This window comes from Leptomonas pyrrhocoris (assembly GCF_001293395.1).
Source record: "Leptomonas pyrrhocoris isolate H10 chromosome Unknown, whole genome shotgun sequence".
NCBI classification, from domain to species: Eukaryota; Euglenozoa; class Kinetoplastea; order Trypanosomatida; family Trypanosomatidae; genus Leptomonas; species Leptomonas pyrrhocoris.
The window spans coordinates 1,481,498-1,499,611 of record NW_015438357.1 but is presented as its reverse complement, the minus strand read 5'-3'; the positions used below and the strand labels follow the sequence as shown (position 1 = coordinate 1,499,611).

The following is an 18,114-nucleotide window of genomic DNA, read 5'->3' as shown; positions in this document are numbered from 1 at the left end:
TGTATCGCATTGAGAATACTATTCAGGGAACACAAATCTCAAGGCGCCAACCGTTCCGGAAGACAAAAACGACACAAAAAGGGGAAAGAAATCGACGATAAAGAAACGACATCGTTGCATCGACTGCCTGAGTCTGCGCAAACAGAAAACACCACTGCGTCAAGTCTAACCGACAAACACGCGCCTCTTAGCGGGATCGCGAGAGCAGCTCCTCCACACGTGCGCGGAGCTCCTCATCGCTGGCAGGACTCCACTGCACGCGGGGTGTGTTCCTCTCCCCATGAATCGAGTGCAACGACCGCGGGGGAGACACAAACAAATCATTCGGCTGTATAGCAACAACAGATGGTTGTTTACTCTGACCAAGAACGGCGTTCTCCACAACATTTAATCGGTCCGCCAACGTGAGTAGCGAGGCCTCCACGCTGCGCATCATGCGCTGATACTGTTGTTCACGGCGGAAAAAACGAAGCTCGTTGAAGTATCGCCGTGCGAGGGCAGTCACACGACATTTGTGTTGATCCGCTGCCAGCACCTCCAGTCGACGCAGCCGTCGCGCGTGCGCAGCGCAGGAGACCCACTGGCGGAAGTGGTGACGGAGAAGCACTTGGCTGCTCTGCGCCGCCATCACGCGGGAGAGGCGATGGTGAAGACGAGACAGTTGCCGCTGCTGCGTCTTCTCTTGCCATTTCGCAAAGGAGCGTTGCAGGAGGTGCAGTTGGGGGATCTTCACTTGTCGCACCTCGAGCTCGGCGAAAGCTGCCGCCGCTTCTTGCTCTGAACTTTGAGCGGCAGTCCATCGCTTCCAACGCTCGAAAAACTCTCGCCGCCACGTCGTGACCACCGGACCCGATACGCTCCAGACATGCGCGACGCGCCGCTGATAGATGCGCAGTTGCGCGGTCTGCGTGGACGGTGCTTCGACAAATGCTTCCCATTTTCGTAGGTACACGGAGAGGATTGCTTTCCGCGACTTGCGTTGTACGGCACGTAGGTGGCGCCCACGGCGGAGCTGGAGCTGACGCCAATCGCTCACCGCTCTGCGCCTCCAACGGGCATAGTAGGTGGCCAAAAGGTTCCGGTTTGCGGCCGCTTCAAGCTCCCTTGATTGTACGCGACGGATGCCGCGGACAGCCCACAGAAAAAAATAGTCTGATAGATGTTTTTCCCTTATCTTTCTCGCCAAGCTATCTGCGGAAGCGCTCAGCACAACGTAACGTAGCTGCTGCAATTGTTCGTGCGTGCGTTGCACCGCCTCAGCTAAGGTATCTGCGGAAGTTCTGCGAAGTGACCCCTTCGGTTGCTGCCCTCCCCTACTGAAAGACAAAGGAACTCCAGAGAGCAAAAACGGACGGTGAGAAAGGTGGAGATCCTCCGCTATCCTTCCCACGGCGTCGAGGTAGTCGGAAATGAGAGCGTCGGTCTGCCTGGCCTGTGCCTCTGCCGACGCGCGATCGCGGTTCGACTGCACCTGCTGCTGCAGAAGTACATCAGCCAGTACCTGGACGACAGACGTCAGCGGTTTGCCTTTCACGAGGAGCGTGATGCCGTCGGCTGGAGGAGACGGCAGACACGCAGAGCTGGAAAGGGACTGCACCTGACTTAGCAAGTCGTCCTGTTCCAATCCATCATGCGGGGCAAACCTCTCCGACGACAAACGCCGCCACAACGGCGTTTTTCGCTGCATCTCACCTCAAGTCTCAGTAAAAAAACGCCGTTTGGTGTCAAATGAGAAGCCGCAGTGAATCTACCTACTCCTCACCACTGGGGAGATGACCAACGTCTTTTCTTCAGTATTTTAGGGACTGGAACAAACGTAGCCGCCGTCAAGCAACTTGTATGCTGCTCCGGTATCGTTACATGTTAGGTGTTGTGCTGCAGAGGCGAAATGAAAAGGCGATGCGAGAAGAGAAGAAGAAAAAAATAATAATCGACAAAGTACATGTTGCCCACTCCAACACCTCACTAGGTAGGTGGCGGGATAGTTTCCTGTACAGTCTGCTGCGCAGACCAGCAGGCACAAATGAAGATATTCCTTCAAACAGTGCGGTCGATATAACGAGGAGGGGGGAGATCGGAATACTGCAGTTTTTCCTCTCTCGGACTTTTTACTAGTACTATCAGCTTTTCCTTGTTGCTCAGCAGTAGCGTTGCTCACCCGCCGAACCGAACAACAGCTTACACGTGCAAAAGATAGACCTTCATACACGATGTCACGATTGCGGCCATTCCCACGCGATCGAAACAAAGGCGCTGCATCGACTTCCTCTACATCCCTCTTATCCTCTATATGGAGCACACTACTTCCACATGATGGGTGACAACGTAGCGACGAGCAGGGCAACGAACGCAGCCGCCACCGTGGTCGAGAAGCCGGAGTGGAGTTGGTTCACCACCGCATGATGACTTGTATTTGTGTAGTAGCCATCCGCAACGTGGCGCACCAGATTTCCTTGTAGGCCGAGCGCCGCGGCCATGGCGAAGCACAAGATAGCACACAACGGTCCGGCTACGGTCAAGATGCGAAGCGCGATCCGCAGCGGCACATCCGACACCATTGGCAGTAGACGGAGGAAAAGTGTCGCGATGAGCAGGAAAGAAAACAGCAGGCACAAGGTGCCAAACACGAGGTAGGCGGTCATGCAACGAGCCAAGTCGGAGGACGGCAGCTTCCTCAAGCTGACCCACTTCGTTCGATTATCGTGCCGTCGGTTGGAATTACATCCCGCGCCGCTGTCGGACGGGTCTAATTCGGACGGAGACTCAGGGGAAGTGAACGGCATCAAAAGCGGGTGCGTGCGAACGTTGGCAACGCTAGCGAATGCGGTGTCACCGGCGTTCCGCTCTGGTACCTGATTGATCCTTTTGGAGAAGTCGTGAGGAGAGGCTTGCGTCTCTGTGCATCTCTGGTGCTCCCCAGAACCGGCAGCCGTCGACCCGTCCAACGGTACTGCCATTTCATTGCCCTGCTGGCCTACATGATCGCTGTCCAAGAACGCCACGATTTCCTCCTTCATTTTTGCGGAAGGCAGAGTGCTTCTCGGGGCGATAGCAGAGGTTCTACAAAAGTCCGTGCTTCTATCGACAGGCACGATGGACGCAGAGGCGGCCGCCGAAACGGAGCTATCGTCTGCGCCGGAGCTGCTACGGCTGTCGTGACGAGCTCGCCCGTCTTTATTCCAACCGAGAGGTGGCACGTCAAACGACACTGCCACGCCGTACACACGAAGTTGGCGACCGTCAACGGTGACGGTGCGAATAGGCGAAAGAATGCTGCACACCATCAAGCTCATCGTCAGTGTTGCGTAGGTGAGGTAGAGAGTAATCGAGATGGTATGCTCGTACATGTGATGCTCCATCGTGTCACGCGGTGTTGCTGACCCCTTCCGTTGAACAGTAACAGCATCCACAAGAGGAACGAGATGTATGCGAACAAGTTTCAGCGTTGCACTAAAGAGAGAAAAAGAAGATAACGAGAGAGGGAAAGTCAGTAAGCGGTGAAGTCTATGAAATTCGCGTGGGCATTTCATAGGTGCAGTGACTTGAGATGCATCGCAGGTTGCGAGAACAACTTTTAGAACTGGTAGGAGAGCGCACATCGTGCAATCATTGTCACATACAAGAAAGAGCAGACGGTCGGCAATAGCCGCTGTTACAAAGACATATTTTTTCGTTTATGTTGTTTTAGGAGGTGTTCCCTTGAAGATGTTCGATTGTGTGTGATGAACCCGCTTTGCACGTATACACCGAAAACATTGAGGAGAGCGGAGAAGCCCTGATGGTCGTTGTCACCGTTTCTCTTTCCCTCTGAGAGCAAAGCTCACATCAGCTTTGCCGTGCCTTACGTGCCTTCACGCGGCGACGAAATTCGTCATGCGCTTCATCCCACACCTTACGGAACTGCTTCGCCTTCTCCTGCGCGTCTGGTCCGGCGGCGGCGATGCGTTGCACGCGATCTGGTATCGTTTGTGTGTCGACCACCGATGCGGTGTCAGACACGAAGCAGCGATCCCACCAGAGCGTCATGCCGTGCCCAATCGGTTCCTTGAAGACCTCGATGACAAGCAGACGCACATGGCGATGCGGCATGCGATGCAGCTGCCAGCAACCTTCCACGAGTTCCTCTGCCAGTTTGACGGGGTAGCGAAATTGCCTCGAGAGGTGCATCGCAGCCGAGGTAGCGACGGGGTCTTCTTCGTTGCTCTGCACTGCGGTGCCGGAGTGAGAAGCCGCCGTTTGTATCGTCACGTCGAGCTGCGCGCGATATTGACCGGATGCCTCGTCCTTCACCTCGCGCAGATTAAAGTCGGTCACCATTTTCGCCGTCGTCTCCCACGGGATAAGGAAGCTGACAACGGCGCTGTCCTCCGTCTGCGACCACCAATGCTGGGTGCCCTCGCGACCGCCGTTGCGCGCCAAACACTCGTAGAGCAAATCTTCATCGTCGTCTGTGGCGTCGATGGAAGCTGCAGGGAGGGGTGCATGAGGTGGTTGCCCATTCAGCAGCGGTGACCTGCCAGACGCCTCTGTCTGCGACGCGTCTGTTTTGCTTCCTTCAGACGTGTTTTGTTGAGCTGGCGGTGCAGACGGGTTGAAGGGGCTAACAGACGCTTTAGGTGGTGCCTTTGTGAGCTGCACCTGTGAAGGTCCTAACGTGACGCCGGATGGGTACTCGAGCCGGGTAACGCGTGGTGCACCGCGAGTGCCGCAGGAGCGATGGTTGGGATCGTGCCCCTCGTCCCCGTTGTCATCGTCATCGGAGTTGCTGCCGCTACTGCTGCAGTCCAACTTATCCCATTTAGAGTAGTCGATTCGCGACATGAGCGGGATTCACGAGTGATTTAAAAAGAGCAGGTTTTATCGTGTGTCACGCTGCGGTTTGCAGCGCAAGAAAGGAGGCTTGTCGAACGGAAGCTCAAAGTACCTCCTCTCGTCCGTATGTTTTGCAAGTGGCGGTGAAAAGAACCCGTGACACCAAATAATAACAACACGTGCCAGAAACCAAAAGAAAAAGAGGAGGAGAAGCAAAGAAGGAAAGAGGAACAAAATCGATACCAAGCGGTGAAAAAAAAAAGGGAGTGTTCAGCACGTCACGAAGACGTCACAGACGTCAGCCTTCGTAATGGTAATACTTCGAACCAGTTGCGTGCACTCGATGCGGATCCTTTTCGAACGGTGTTGCCTGCGTCACTTAGTCTGCGCTACGTCTCTGAGCAAGGAACGCGACAGCGACAACAGAAAGGCAGGCGCAGTCATGCAGTGATTTCTGTTCTATTCATTCACAAGAAAACGGCGTTTCCATCATGGAAAAGGGGAAGGAAAACCCCAATTTTCAGAGACACACGTCACAGCTTTGCGCAAACTAATGTACATAATACTGTAGGCTGACTACAGAAAAATTCCGCACGAGATTTGAGACCACGCGCACCTCTGTTTTTCAGAGCGGGTGCTTTGCGTACCCTGCGCGGCAAATCGGGCAGCGGTCCGCAATGACCACGGCGGAGGCCGCCGCTTCGCTGCTGTCTGCCACGTCTGTCATGCGGTGCTCGTTGTACCGCTCATAACACCCGATACACGTGGAGTGGAAACAGTGCCCGCAGCTGAGCAGCACCCCGCTCTGCGGTCGACTCGCGAGAGCGCATGGATGAGAGGGTGATGAAGATGTGAGATGTGGCAGCTGTATAGCTGCGTGTGTTGGCTCTGCTTTCGTCTTTGAACTCCCCTTGAGACGCTTCGCAGCCCTTGGTTGCGTTGGTGGTGCTGGTGCGTGCCTGTCAGGACAACCATGGGTTTTCTTATCGTTTCTGACGCCGTTCGTGGACTTGCGCTGTCCAGAGCAGGCGGGCTTTTCTCCACGTGAGGCGCGCTGCCGCTGCTCATACGCCAGTCGCAGCATCGCCACCTCGTCATCGCCCGCGGCGGCGGCGGCCTCTATTTCGGCCTCCCGTTGACGTTGTGTGAAGTACGTTTCATGAATCCGCTCCAGACAGATAGGACACTGTAGCCCCATCCCACTCCTCTCCACCCCGTCTCGAGCACAACGGTCACCGCCGCGCGTATCGGCCGTCTTCTCCACCAACTTTCTCCAGACCTGCGCCCACTCCTCCTCTGTCAGGTAGGCGGCGGTGGCGGCCTGGTGCTGCACCGCCAAGGCGATCAGTGTTGCCTCACGATGCCGCTCCTGCTGCGCACAAAAGGAAGACCACGCTGCCGACAGACGGGCCAGTCGCGCCTTCACGTAGTCGGTGCGAAAGGTCGCGTTGCTGCGCAGCCGCACCCGCACGTACGCGCGTCGCGCCAGAAACCCACGAATGGCGGACTGCACCTTCACGACCGCGGCCCGCTGCATCATGGCTTTGCCCTCGTAAAAGACACGCTTGTAGTAGTGCTGCGTGCGGCAGACAGGGCAGGCCAGCTGGGCGGTGACCTCTGCGACGCCCGCCCCGTCAGCGCGCTGCTGCGCCCGTACACACAACTCAAACGCGCGAAAGCACCGCGCGTGGAAGACGTGGGAACAGCTCAAAATAACCTGGCCCTCCCCATTCGTAGAGAGGAAGCTCATCTGACAAATGGCGCACAGCGACGCGGAGGAGCCGACATTGCCGCCACCTCCGCTGCGGTTCGTACTGGCATCGGTCACGTGCCGCTGCGATTGTTGCTCACGCAGCATGGCTCGATGCACCACCACCTGCCAGTCCTCCGCGGACGGTGCGGGCGGGGGCGGTGGGACGAGCCCCATGCGCAACGCCAAGGTGGGTTTGTGGGGATTACCAGGAAAGCTCCCCGGCGGCCCGAGGTGCGTCCTCAAATCGTCGGTCAGTGCGGTCGCACCGTCATTCGTGCTATCCAACTCCAAAGACGAGCCCGACGTGTATGGGCCCTGCGATACGTTCCCATTTCTTGTTGACTGCACCGCCGCCGACGGCAGTGGACGGCCTCGCTGTCCTCCAGTTAAAGTGAAGTGCTGTTGCAGGGCGACGGCGCTCCACAAACCGAGCTTCTCCTGCCGCTTGTCGCGCCTACTACTTTGTCGGGTGGAGGCGGAGTCACTCCAGGCGGCAATGGGAAGGCCAACAGACGGCGGCGGCGGCGAGGCGGACGACACGGACGACGGCATCTGACGCGCAAAACCCGGTGAAGGCACACAGGTGGGACTAGAGACACGACAACACAATCCAGTTGTGGCAGAAAGGTTCTCTCGATGGATTGGTGTCCGTCTCACAATATCCACTGTGGGCTGTGTTTGCAACGGCATAAAAAGAAGGCGCAGCAAGAAAAAAATGGAAACGAAGAATTGAAACGCAGAGAGAGGAAGTCACACACAGTGCGGCGGCCCAACGCTACCAACCGTGCTTCCTAGTGAGTATGCAGGTAAAACCTGCTACCCGCTCATTTCTCACACGGGGAAAACTGGCAAGAGGTTCGAGCAGGTAAGTAGTAGTAATTAGGAGGCTGCGGCCTCGAACCATCCTTTGTAATAATTATATACTTTTCTTTTTCTTCTGACACGAATAGCACAGGAGGAATCAGCCAAAGATCAACGCAACGAACACAAAGACCACATTCGCAAAGATGAGCGGCCAGCGCAGCAGCAGACGGACAGAGTGAAGAAGAGAGGCGATCTGCAACTTGATGGACGAGACGCGAGCACCGCCGTTGTTCGCGTTTGTGCCAATGTCGGAGTCGAAAGCGTTGGGGGAGTAGTCGCTAAACGCGGTCTCTTGCCGCGACACCGGCCCTTGCAGCGCGTTGGGGGTGGCCAGGCCGAATTTCGAAAGAAACCGCGACTCGGACAAGATGGCGAGCGCGTTGAGGCACAGTACGACTGCGTTGATCAGCGAGTAGATACTGACGCCCATTGCAGAGCCTTTTGTTGTGCTAAAAAAAAAAAATGGTGATAAACAGAAAGTGTTCAAGAAGGGGTTAGTGGTGCTTCGCTGACACGCGCACAAGCCTGATCCGGCGCCACTTGCACGTCGAAACAGCGAAGATTTTAAAGGCCTAGCAGAGTCGGCACAAATGCGTCAGTGTGAAAGCAGAGCAGTAGCTGCTTTTTGGAGATCCAGCAAATACTTTAATTATCTTTTTTGTCTTGGGGTACTTCACAAACGTGAACGGGTACGATCCCAAAATAAGCTGTGGGAAATTAGATACTGGAAGGAAGAACAGAAGGGGAGTGCAAACTTGGTTTTTTTCTCCCCCTTTGAGCAAACAGGCGGTGTAATGTCACGCTAAACCAAAATATGTGCTGGTGCTTTTCAACTTCGACATCGGAATGGGTGGCACGAAGTTGCACCGATCGACGCCTCTCGCTCTCTTGTGTCGATAGTTTGTTGAGTTGCAAAAAGACTCTCGCGCGGTAACTTTGTGTTCATTCTTGTTTTTCCTTTGTTTCTTATAACAGCTTCTGCGGCGTCTATCCCAAGCAAAAGCTGCGCGTCACCACGAAACGAGAAGGATAGTGTGTTCTTCTTTACCAAGAGGGGTAAAAACTCATTTACTCTTCTTGCTGCTACTACACAATCTATGGAACACCTCGTGGTGTGCATAAAGGTACAAAAGAAAAAGTTCGTCGTGGTTCGGCTACCGGCAAAAAGCGTAACAGATCACCGCTTCGTGAGTACCGCGTTCGCCATACATTAAAATGGAGGATTAATGAAGCTCAACAGGAAACCTTCATGTGCCACCTCAACAAACCTCTTCATGCGTTGGCCGTGCTAAAAGGTCTCGAGATGAGAGTATCTTTTTTTATCTTTTAAGTTGAGGTTTTAAAAAGGCGACAACAACAACAACCACAGCGATAACGGGTGTGCTTTCAGAATGCCGTGGACCTCGCCTTACTCCACATCTGCGCGTTCTCGCTTCACTTGAGAGGAGGACGTAGACTCCACTTTGTCCGCTGCGCTCGCCTCTGTCGCGGACGCACACGCAGCTGCAGCAGTAGTGTGCGCCTCCACACGCACCTCCACCTCGTTCCCCACCACCAGCACATCCCCCGCGTGGAGCTGCCGCGGCTCGCCGAGTATCCAGCCTTTCCCCACAATGCGAATGCCATTCCTGCCGTGGTTCAGCAGCCACAGCGTGTAGTGGCCGGGCGTCTTCGTGTGCACCACGGCGTAATCGCGTGGCGGTGTAGCGCCGTCCTCGGAGGACGCCTCCTCAGTGTCATCTATGCGACCCTCATTTGCAAGCTCCGCTTTGTGCTCGTACACCGGCCGCAACACAAGGTCGAAATGAAGCCCTGAAAGGACCTCAGGATGCGTGGCGTACGGCTCAAGTCCCGCATCGATCGGCACCAACGCCGCGGCTGCCACCGCTGCGGCCGACCGCACACCCGCCTCACGCCCAAAGTGGGTCGCTAACTGTCTCAACGGTACCCGCTGCGGAGGTGTCGTTGCCGTGCCTGTGCGAGAGGACAAGACCACAGAGTAAAAGCACGCGTTGTGTGCTACACGAACAGAACCAAAAAACAAAGCGTCGTTCTTCGCGCTTGCGGCAATACCCCACCCCAGCTCCCCCAGGGGGTCCAGCATCGCTCCGGGCACTTTGCTATTATCGGCGAAGGGGCTCGTCACGTTCATCATCCCCGGCGGCACCACGCAGTCCGTTTGCTGTCCTTGCGAGGTCAGCGTCCGCCACGGGCGCTTGTACAGCTTTGCCAAGACGCGCAGCAGATCCACACGACCCTCCACGTTCTTCTCAGTGGAAGAGACAAACTTCACGCCATTGATGGCATCGTTACGCGTCAGTTGGGCATCCGTGGCCCAGGGATTCGGTGAAGGAAGCCACGTGTTGCTGTCTTCCTCCTCAGCATTCTCTTCTTCCTGATCGCTCGTCTCGGCGCCGCGCGCACGTTTGCGCGACAATGCAGGTGACGGATGCGCCAAAGAAGAAGAGGCGCCTGCATCGTTGTTATGCAGCTCCTCTCCTCTCTTTGGCACCGCAGCAGCCTGCGCGCTTCCGTCTCCACCGTTGATATCGCACAACTTCTGCCACGCGAGGAGGTTGATAAAATGGTTCGACATGATCGCCGCGCCTTCCTCCTCCGTCAAACCCATGCGCGCCCGGAGTGTGGCGAGCTGCTGGATGATCCCCGCAGAAGAAAAGAAGCCGCTCTTCAGCGCGCTCGCGTCCAGCCCAGCCGCAAGAAGACGGTTCTCGGCAACCATGGAAGCGAGCGTCACCATGGCCTGCGGGGGGCGTGAAGCGGAATTGCTACTCTTTGCTTCACCGCGCAGTACGGTGGACGAAGCAGCGGCGGCAGTACCAGCGGCTATCAACTGGGAGACGTCGGCCACACGCCAGGACGAGGCACTGATATCTACCGCGTCCGCTACGGCGTCCCACACGGGCAGCGGCGGCGTGCCCTGCGGCACCTGCGGCAGCAACTCCGGAAACAAGTAGAGCGGAGGCTCGTAGGTGGTGGAGTGGGTCAGCTTGAGCACGCACTCGCCGAATATAGAGGCAGAGTTGGCGGTGTTGTCCTCCGCCACTACCGCAGGCGATGCTGTCTTGTCCGTCATGGCAGGGGAATGCGCTTTCTCTTAAAAACAAAGAAGTTGAAGGCGTGTCGAAAAGCAAGCAAAACGAATCGAACAGGCTTCTATGCTTATGTATTATTTTAATCTGGAACAACAAGATTGGAGTAGTTCACGCTCACACCGCGCGCTGTGAGGAGTGGATGACCGTTTCGTTGATCGCCGCCGCCTCTACGAATGTCAGCAGTCAATATCTCCTCTTCTTCTTTTCCCGTCTCAGGACGAAAAACAACAACAAGAGAAAGGAAGACGCTGCGCAGCTGATGTTGACCACAACGCCTTCAAATTGGAGCAGTTGCAGTCAAAGCACCCTTTGTTGTGTTTGCCTCCTCGCCGTGTGCTCCGCCGATAGAGATTTCCTGTTCATCGAATTGCGGACCGTGGATTTTTGTTGTAGACGCAAAAAGTTTGTGTATGCGTGAGTGTGTGTACGTTTATTGAAGTCGAAGGAGAAGAACAGGAGAAGTCGGGATAGCTCCATTCACCTCTTCCTTCGTTTAACCGAGAGCGCCATATTGAGACTTCACAGCGCAAATTCATACCTGATGGTCCCGCGTGAGAACCAAGAGCAGCTTGTGACAAGACCACCACGGTTTTTCCCCCTTCTGGGGGACTTGCGGATCCGCGCCGTAGGCGTGAAGGTTATGAGCTCCCTTTGATGCTGTTGCCAGTCGTTGCGACTCTTTGAGTCTGTCCTCCTATGCAAGTCAGTGTCTCTTGTCTACTTGTGCTTGCAAACCGCGACTTCTAAAAAGCTGAGAAAACCCTTTCCTGTTTTGTCCCGCGCTCAACGGCGGCTCTTCTCAACACCTTCATCGATACAACAGACGACACAGCACAACTCGAGGATGTTTTTATCTTTGTTCTGAAAGGGTAAAGGCGCTGCAGTTACACCCACGCAGGCATCCCCTTTCACGGTGCATTCGTGACGACAGCTAAACAACAGCCACAACAAATGACTCCATTAACAACAACAAAAGCAACACTAAACGCAACGGTTCGGCAAAAGTCAAAAAAAAGCGCATCGCAGCCGTGCATCGAAACAACAACACAAACCTCACTCAAAAACAAAAGAAGAAGAAATTGACCTCCGTTTTCTTTCCCTTGTTCCGCGCCTTCTCACCGCAGACCGTCTAGGCCATCGTCGTCGTCCCCTTCGCCTTGAAAGTCAGCAAAAGGGTTGTAGGCAGCGGTTGCCTGAGCCACGGAGGCGCTTGGTGTTCCATGCAGTTGTGGTGGTATGGCGGTAGCAGCAGGCGGTGCACTCCCGTTTTCGTGGCTCGACGTTGCCGGAGGGGTCTGTGGGTTCGGCCGCTGCTGTCCGTGCAGGGCGTTCCCCTTGTAGTTGAGATGGTGTGCACCGCTGGAGAGGGCAGAAGCGGGGTGGTGCCCGTACGTCGACGCGGGCAGCGGAGGCGGTGGTGCGTTGGAGAACACGGCTGTCTCCGTGCGAAACAGGTCGCTCTTCAAGGAGGCTGAGCCAGACTTGTCTTGCTGCTTGCGGGATGGCGATGTTGCAATCGTGCGTGCGTTGTTCGAGTCGGCGGGAAGAGGGAGGTGCCGTTCTACCGTGGCGTTGGCGGCTTCCTCAGATGATACACGGGCTACGTGCGCTTCGGCGTGGTCGCGGTGGGTGGCACTGGAATTTGACAAGAAAGGGTTGACGCCAACGGCACGCGCCGGAGCCGATTCCTCGTCAGGAGGCGGAGACGGAGGTCGGGGACGAGTCTGATGCGCAAGAGCAGGTAATGAAGGCTCAGCGTTGTCTGTGTCCTGCGCCACCACAGCGGGTTTCGCTGCATGTCCCGAGATCACGTCGCTGTCGGCTTCATCATCGCCACCGCCGCCAAAGAAGTCGTCGGCGGAGGGCAGCGGCGGGGCGTCCGGTGGTGCTTCGCCTGCTGTCGATGCTTGCTGCTGGGGTGCGAACACGCCATTCTCGCCGTTACCGAAACTCCCTGATTGGTAGAGCTGTTCTTCAACCTCTTGCGCTTCGTGTTGCTGGTGTGTATGCGGCAGCTGGTCCTGCACCTGTGATGGCGGGGGCGCGGTGGGTTGGATGTCGTTGTCCGCAGATCTGTTCTCCGCGTTCTGCAAAAGCGGCAAATCTTCGGTGACCTGGTGATCACGCCGCGCGTCAAGGGGCGTGAGAGTGTTGACGTGGTATGCCGGGGGTGCATCTTGCGGAGAGAAGGAAGGAGGAGAGGACCACGCTGGCGCAGTCTCCGTTGCCGGCATCGACGGTGGTGGGACCGCGGTTGGCACTTGTGTTTGCGGTGCTGCACCACCCCCGTTGAAGAATTGTATCGACGGGTCAGCGTAGCGTGGTGCGTGCCGGTTGCATGCATGAGCGGCGGAAGGTCGACCAAACATTGGAGTCGGCAGTCTACCGTGCGAATGGGGGTTAGGTGCAGGAATGGTGGCGGTGGAAGGTAGCGGCGGTGGCGGTAGACATAGTTGTTGTGTGCCTGGCTGTACACCGTCTTGCATTGCGTGGTGCTGATGGGACGTGCGAGGATCAAGGCCTTCGCGTTGCGGGTCACTGCTGTTACCGGTACGCTCCAAATGTTCAGCCGGCAGTGGCGGAGATGGCTGGCTGGCTGCGGGGTCGATCAACACGTCTGTCGCTGCCGCGTAGGTCGTCGACGATGCCGTACGAGCGATTTCGGCGAGTTGGGTCAAGGGGGACTCCGCAGCACGCCACCGCCCCTCTGCCCCCACCGACAAAGATCCGCCCGACAGTTGCGCCAGATCGGCAACCACCAGAGAGGGTGAGGAGAACATTTCGTTGCCGTGCGTTGCCGTGGCCGCCACGTCCGGTTCGATGGCGTCGCGTTGCAAATACGAAGATGCGTTGATCGCAGGCTCACCTCTGTGAGACTCCGCTTCGTTGTCCCGATCGACGCCAGGGCTGGTCGACAGCCACTCTGCTGGCTGCCGCGCTGGTGTAGGTGCCACAGAAGAGAACGCCTTCGCCGACACGCACTCCTCATTGAGCTCCGCCACCATAAGTAACAGCTCTTGGTGGTCGGCCATGAGATTCTGAAGGGAGTGCTGAAGGCGTCCAGCCTCCTGCCGCGCCTCCGCCAGTTGTTGCTGCAGTGCGTTGCGTTCCGCTTCCATCGCAGCCACCACCTCCGGTGGTGGCCCTTGTGGCGGCGGCGGCGGAAGAACTCGCTGCTGCTCCTGTTGCTGTTGATATTGATACTGATGTTGACGTTGAAGTTCGGCAGTTGCTGCGACGGCGGCGGCGCGCTGTTCATTCGCTGCTGCGGCTGCACGTGTCGCATGTCGAAGCTGCTCCTCCATCATGTTGAGCGACTCCACCAGCTGCTGGTGCTCTTCGTCCTTCGAGTTCAACGCCTCCTCCAGCAGGTGCATGTTTTCCCGCAGGCCGTCAACGACATCGGGCGAGACAGCGGAGGCCTGGGCGGCGGCGTCGGCCTCTCGTAGCTTTGACATCTCCGCCTCTGCCGCCTCAAGGGCAGCGACATGTCCCTCTTGTGCCTGCTGCAGCGTTCGGCACAGCGCTTCGCTCTGTTCCGCCCGTCCGCGCCACTCGTGTACCGCACGGATCAAACCATCTCGCTCTGCCTGTGATGCCTGCACCTGCGCTTGCAAGGACTCTATCAACGCGAGCGTCTCCGCACTGGGGCCGGCGTGAAGGACAGGGACACTTCCTGTTACTACGGCCTGAGAAGGTGACGGCGGTGATGGGGGGTCGTGTGACAGCACCGAGGAGCCGGGCACGTGGAAGTCCGCTGACGACGAGACAATATTTGGTGATGATGGTGGAAGAGGTAGCTGCTGGAGCTGCGCGTCGTTGTTCGGCGATGAGTACGGTGGTGGCGGCGGTGATGCATGCGCGAGTGCCGCTGGCGCAACCGTCGTTGGTGTCAAGTGGGGCGGAGGCGGCAGCGGCGTGGACGAGTGCGGGTGCGACGGCGGCGATAACGATGGCGCTCCAGGTACCGTGCTCAGTAGCCGCTTAAACTCCTGTGCCAGCTGCTCCACCTGTGCCACAAAAGGCTCATCGTACACCGTTGGCGTCTGGGTGCGCAGCCCACACGCCACCGGGTGCTGCCAGGCCGGCGTGCTCGCCTGCGCATCGAAGAGGATGGTGTCGAGCGCGGCACCGCCACCCACCATTTGCAGGAAGCGCTGCTCCAGCGCCGTGCCGGCGGCCGCCGTAGCGCTTTCCGTCAGATGTGGTGCCGATGTGCCACACGCAGCCGCCGTGGCCGCACGCACGACAACGCAACCCCTCGCAATGAGCATTGCAGACCACAAGCGAAGGTGAGCGGCGCCGTCACGGCGTGCCTGGTGCAGCAGCGTATCGCCCCACGACACCTCCTGAACTAACGCCGCGGCGGCCCACGGGCACGCGCCGGTCCACGCCAGCAGCGCCGCGACGTAGGCTCCGAGTGCCGCAGTGCTCATCTGCTGGCTCGCGGCACCACCGCTGATGGCGAAGAGGAGGAAGGACACGAAGTAGTTGAAAAAGGATGGCGTGAGCTGGGGCGACAGCACCCAACCTGGCTGTCCCTTAACAAGGGTGTCCAACGTCCCCTGTCGCAGCTCCGCAGGCACGGCCGCCCGCACTAGCGACTCCGACAGCTTCACCGCCGCAGGGAGGCCAAGAAGGGTACGGAAGACCTGCGCCGTGTAGTACTTCTCCACCGCCGAGGTGGAGGACGAGAGAAGGATGCGCGCCAACGCTGCGCCGCACCGGAGGTCAGCCTGACTGCCGATGCCGGTACTACTACTGCTACCGTTTGTGGTATTCATTGGTGGTGTCTTGACGGTGTTCAAAGAGGCATGGGCGCCGCCGCTCGCGTTCGACGCGCTTGCCTGGTCCACACTCCCTACTAAGTCCCCCAGAAAGACACCCGCGACACGCTCCTGGCAGACCGGGACACTCAGGGTGGACAAGAACAGCTGCACGCCGGCATTTACCAAGGTCGTGTCCGTCGTCTCGCACACGTACGACAGCAGCGCTCGCGGGGAGGGCCACGTTCGCACGATGTACGGCAGTGTCGCCCGCACCAGCGTCACCAGTGGAGGCGAGGTCAACCACTCCTCCAACGCCCTCTTCGATTTGCTCAGCAGCAGCGCCAGCACACGCACGGCCTCAATGCGCGTCGCATCGTCGATCGCCATGCCGCAAAAGGCCAGTCGTGTCAACGGATGTAGCAGCCCGCACCGCAGCAGTGCATCTTGGATGGCATAGAACTCCTCCTCAGCGTCCTCGTGTCCGCGCAGTACACACGCCAAAATTGAAATAGACATGAGAATGTTCAGCATCACATCAGGGGCCTTCACGCAGTCCAGCAGCACTTCCAGTTTCTCCGCCAGGACGATCGGCTGTGGCCAGTGGCGGGAGGTTGTCGGGGCGCTGCCGCGGCGCTGATCGGCCACCGTGCACGTCGCCAGCTCGGCCGGAATTGAGTCGAAGAGGGCTGCGAGACGCGCCGCACAGCCCATTTCACGAAAGAACTTCTGCGTCGCCTTATTCGACCGCAGGAGGTTGTGGACGACAGTAAGGCTATCCCGCACCACGGCGCCGCCGCCGAGCACTCCGCCTTCGCGTTGAATGAGGTCAAAGAGCGAGTCGAAAGCGTTGTCAAAGGCCAGCAGCGTCTGCAACTCCCGATCAGTCAAGGTTAGCGACGTGAGAAGAAGCAGGGCTTGACTACGCAGCGCGTTATCGTTCTCCGTCTCGTTCAGGGCGTCTAACAGCACACTCACGCCACGCGCCGCGAGCAGCTCTTGGTGCACTCTTGACGGTTCATACTCCTCCAGACGCTGCAGCACAACGACGGCGTAGTAACGACTCCAAAACGGTGCCGTCGCGCTCATCGCGTCCAGAAAGACCGACACCGCGTTCACCAGCACCTGCAGCAACTCGTCGCACGTGTGGCGTTTATCCGCCATCGTCACCGCGATGGTACGCCGATTTGACTCCAGTTCACTTGGGTAGGCGTCGATGTCGGTTGCATTGGCCAACAACTGCAACGTCGGTTCGGTGATGGACTCATCCTCGGCGTAGCTTGGCAGCAAGGACAGGATGGACTTCAACGATGCTTCATCGAGGGCGTACGGTACATCTGGACAACGCAAGAGATCGCGCAAGGCGTCGCGGATGTCCTGAGCAACAGTGCAACCTTCAATGCGAAGGAGTAGCGTGCGTGTCGGCGTTCTAGGCCGCGGCGAGTTCGATGAGTTTACGGGTGGAGACGACGACCGCTGCGTGTGCGCCAAAGAAGACGTGGTATCTGCGGTCTTGGGCGCTCGCACAGTACCTCTTGATGGAGCCGCCCCAGCATCAGCGTCCGTCCCATCGTGAGCGGAGCGGCCTGTTGTCCCGGCATTCGGTGCGGCGGGGTGTCGGTAGCCGTTCGTCGGCTTTGAGGAGAGCTTGTCACCGTTTGCAACCGCTGGTGAGGAGCTGCCAGAGTTGATGGTGGCTTCTCCGTTGGGGTGGGGATTGTCCTCCGCGTTTCGCTTCGTGACGCTTGGGTGCACCACCTTCTGGCCCAACACCAGTTTGAACAGCGCACTCATTTCGGACGAGTCGAATTACGTTTTCAGAATTGTACGTTTCTCTGGTCTTGTTGTCCTGCTTTTGTTATTTTCCTTCTTTCTTTGTTGTTTTTTTTTTTGGTGGGTGGAGTAGTGAGGTCAGCGTGCGACAACACGACACACACCAGCGACGGGGCCCAATCAACGTCGCAGTTCCAGTGACAACAACAACCACACAAAAAAAAATTATGTTTTTGCTCCACTTTATGTTCTTTCGATTCCTGATTGATGTATTTATTTCCTCTGTGTTTTGTGGTAAGAGGAAAACAGTAGAATAAGAATAATAAAGAATGTAACAGAGATGAAAATGGCGAAGTGACTTTGGAGACACGAATGCGCCACTCATTCGAAGTTGAAAACACCTACATAATACCGCTTGCGCAAAGCAGTCTATTTTCATAGTTTTGGCGGCGACAACCTGGTAAGGTGCCTTCGAACTGCACAAGCGCACAGAGAACAGTGGACGACCATTAGGTAAGAAAAAAAGAGATGCAGCGCGCGGTCACAGACGCTATTTGGCGCGGGTGTTAATCCTTTTTGATTTCCGCAGTCGCCCACGTCGCGGTTAATAGACGAGTGATAAATCTTTCGTGCTTCCTTTCAATTTATCCATTACACCTTAAGTTGACCTTCTACCCCCGTCAATTTCCCCAACGCAGCTTACATACACTTAGAAAAAGAACTAATATATATGTATTGTATGAAAACCTCAGTGGAAATGTTGAGTGGGTGAGACATCGTTAGCGCAATTAATGACACAGAGCATCACATAATGTGGATGTTACTCGAGAAAAAAAAAGAAATTGAAACACGCCAGCGGAGATTAATTCACGTTTTACCAACTCGGACGCGCACTTGCGTTACCAAAGGCAACTCAAAAGCGCCTCCTGCACGGAGGGAAACACACACACACACACACACACACACATATATATATATATATATAAGCACATCGTCACTAACAAAAGCAGCGTCGCAAAAACCGGCAAGTCTA

At 56.9% G+C, this 18,114-nt stretch overlaps 7 protein-coding genes across 8 annotated transcripts; all 7 read right to left on the bottom strand.

The window, feature by feature from the left end:
• Positions 1-187: 187 nt before the first annotated feature.
• ABB37_00467 (hypothetical protein) lies at positions 188-1,877 on the bottom strand (the record flags this gene model as incomplete). Its single annotated transcript, XM_015796663.1, has 1 exon — positions 188-1,877. Exon 1 carries the CDS (start codon positions 1,685-1,687, stop codon positions 188-190), a length of 1,500 nt encoding a protein of 499 aa, XP_015664671.1. The 5' UTR covers positions 1,688-1,877.
• Positions 1,878-2,300: 423 nt separating this feature from the next.
• Positions 2,301-3,452, bottom strand: ABB37_00466 (hypothetical protein; the record flags this gene model as incomplete). Its single annotated transcript, XM_015796662.1, has 1 exon — positions 2,301-3,452. Exon 1 carries the CDS (start codon positions 3,357-3,359, stop codon positions 2,301-2,303), a length of 1,059 nt encoding a protein of 352 aa, XP_015664670.1. The 5' UTR covers positions 3,360-3,452.
• A 373-nt stretch (positions 3,453-3,825) lies between these two features.
• ABB37_00465 (hypothetical protein) lies at positions 3,826-4,929 on the bottom strand (the record flags this gene model as incomplete). Its single annotated transcript, XM_015796661.1, has 1 exon — positions 3,826-4,929. Exon 1 carries the CDS (start codon positions 4,819-4,821, stop codon positions 3,826-3,828), a length of 996 nt encoding a protein of 331 aa, XP_015664669.1. The 5' UTR covers positions 4,822-4,929.
• Positions 4,930-5,437: 508 nt separating this feature from the next.
• Positions 5,438-7,239, bottom strand: ABB37_00464 (hypothetical protein; the record flags this gene model as incomplete). The annotated part of the gene is made up of 1 exon (XM_015796660.1): positions 5,438-7,239. Exon 1 carries the CDS (start codon positions 7,115-7,117, stop codon positions 5,438-5,440), a length of 1,680 nt encoding a protein of 559 aa, XP_015664668.1. The 5' UTR covers positions 7,118-7,239.
• Positions 7,240-7,526: 287 nt separating this feature from the next.
• On the bottom strand, positions 7,527-8,155 carry ABB37_00463 (hypothetical protein; the record flags this gene model as incomplete). 2 transcript variants are annotated; one of them, XM_015796658.1, is made up of 1 exon in its annotated part: positions 7,527-8,155. In XM_015796658.1, exon 1 carries the CDS (start codon positions 7,857-7,859, stop codon positions 7,527-7,529), a length of 333 nt encoding a protein of 110 aa, XP_015664666.1. In that variant the 5' UTR covers positions 7,860-8,155. The 2 variants fall into 2 exon arrangements, with proteins under 2 accessions (XP_015664666.1, XP_015664667.1); XM_015796659.1 differs by having other exon boundaries at positions 7,527-8,138.
• A 682-nt stretch (positions 8,156-8,837) lies between these two features.
• On the bottom strand, positions 8,838-10,899 carry ABB37_00462 (hypothetical protein; the record flags this gene model as incomplete). The annotated part of the gene is made up of 1 exon (XM_015796657.1): positions 8,838-10,899. The coding sequence occupies exon 1, from the start codon at positions 10,521-10,523 to the stop codon at positions 8,838-8,840; it is 1,686 nt and encodes a 561-aa protein (XP_015664665.1). The 5' UTR covers positions 10,524-10,899.
• Positions 10,900-11,657: 758 nt separating this feature from the next.
• On the bottom strand, positions 11,658-17,102 carry ABB37_00461 (hypothetical protein; the record flags this gene model as incomplete). The annotated part of the gene is made up of 1 exon (XM_015796656.1): positions 11,658-17,102. The coding sequence occupies one exon, from the start codon at positions 17,100-17,102 to the stop codon at positions 11,658-11,660; it is 5,445 nt and encodes a 1,814-aa protein (XP_015664664.1).
• Positions 17,103-18,114: the final 1,012 nt, after the last annotated feature.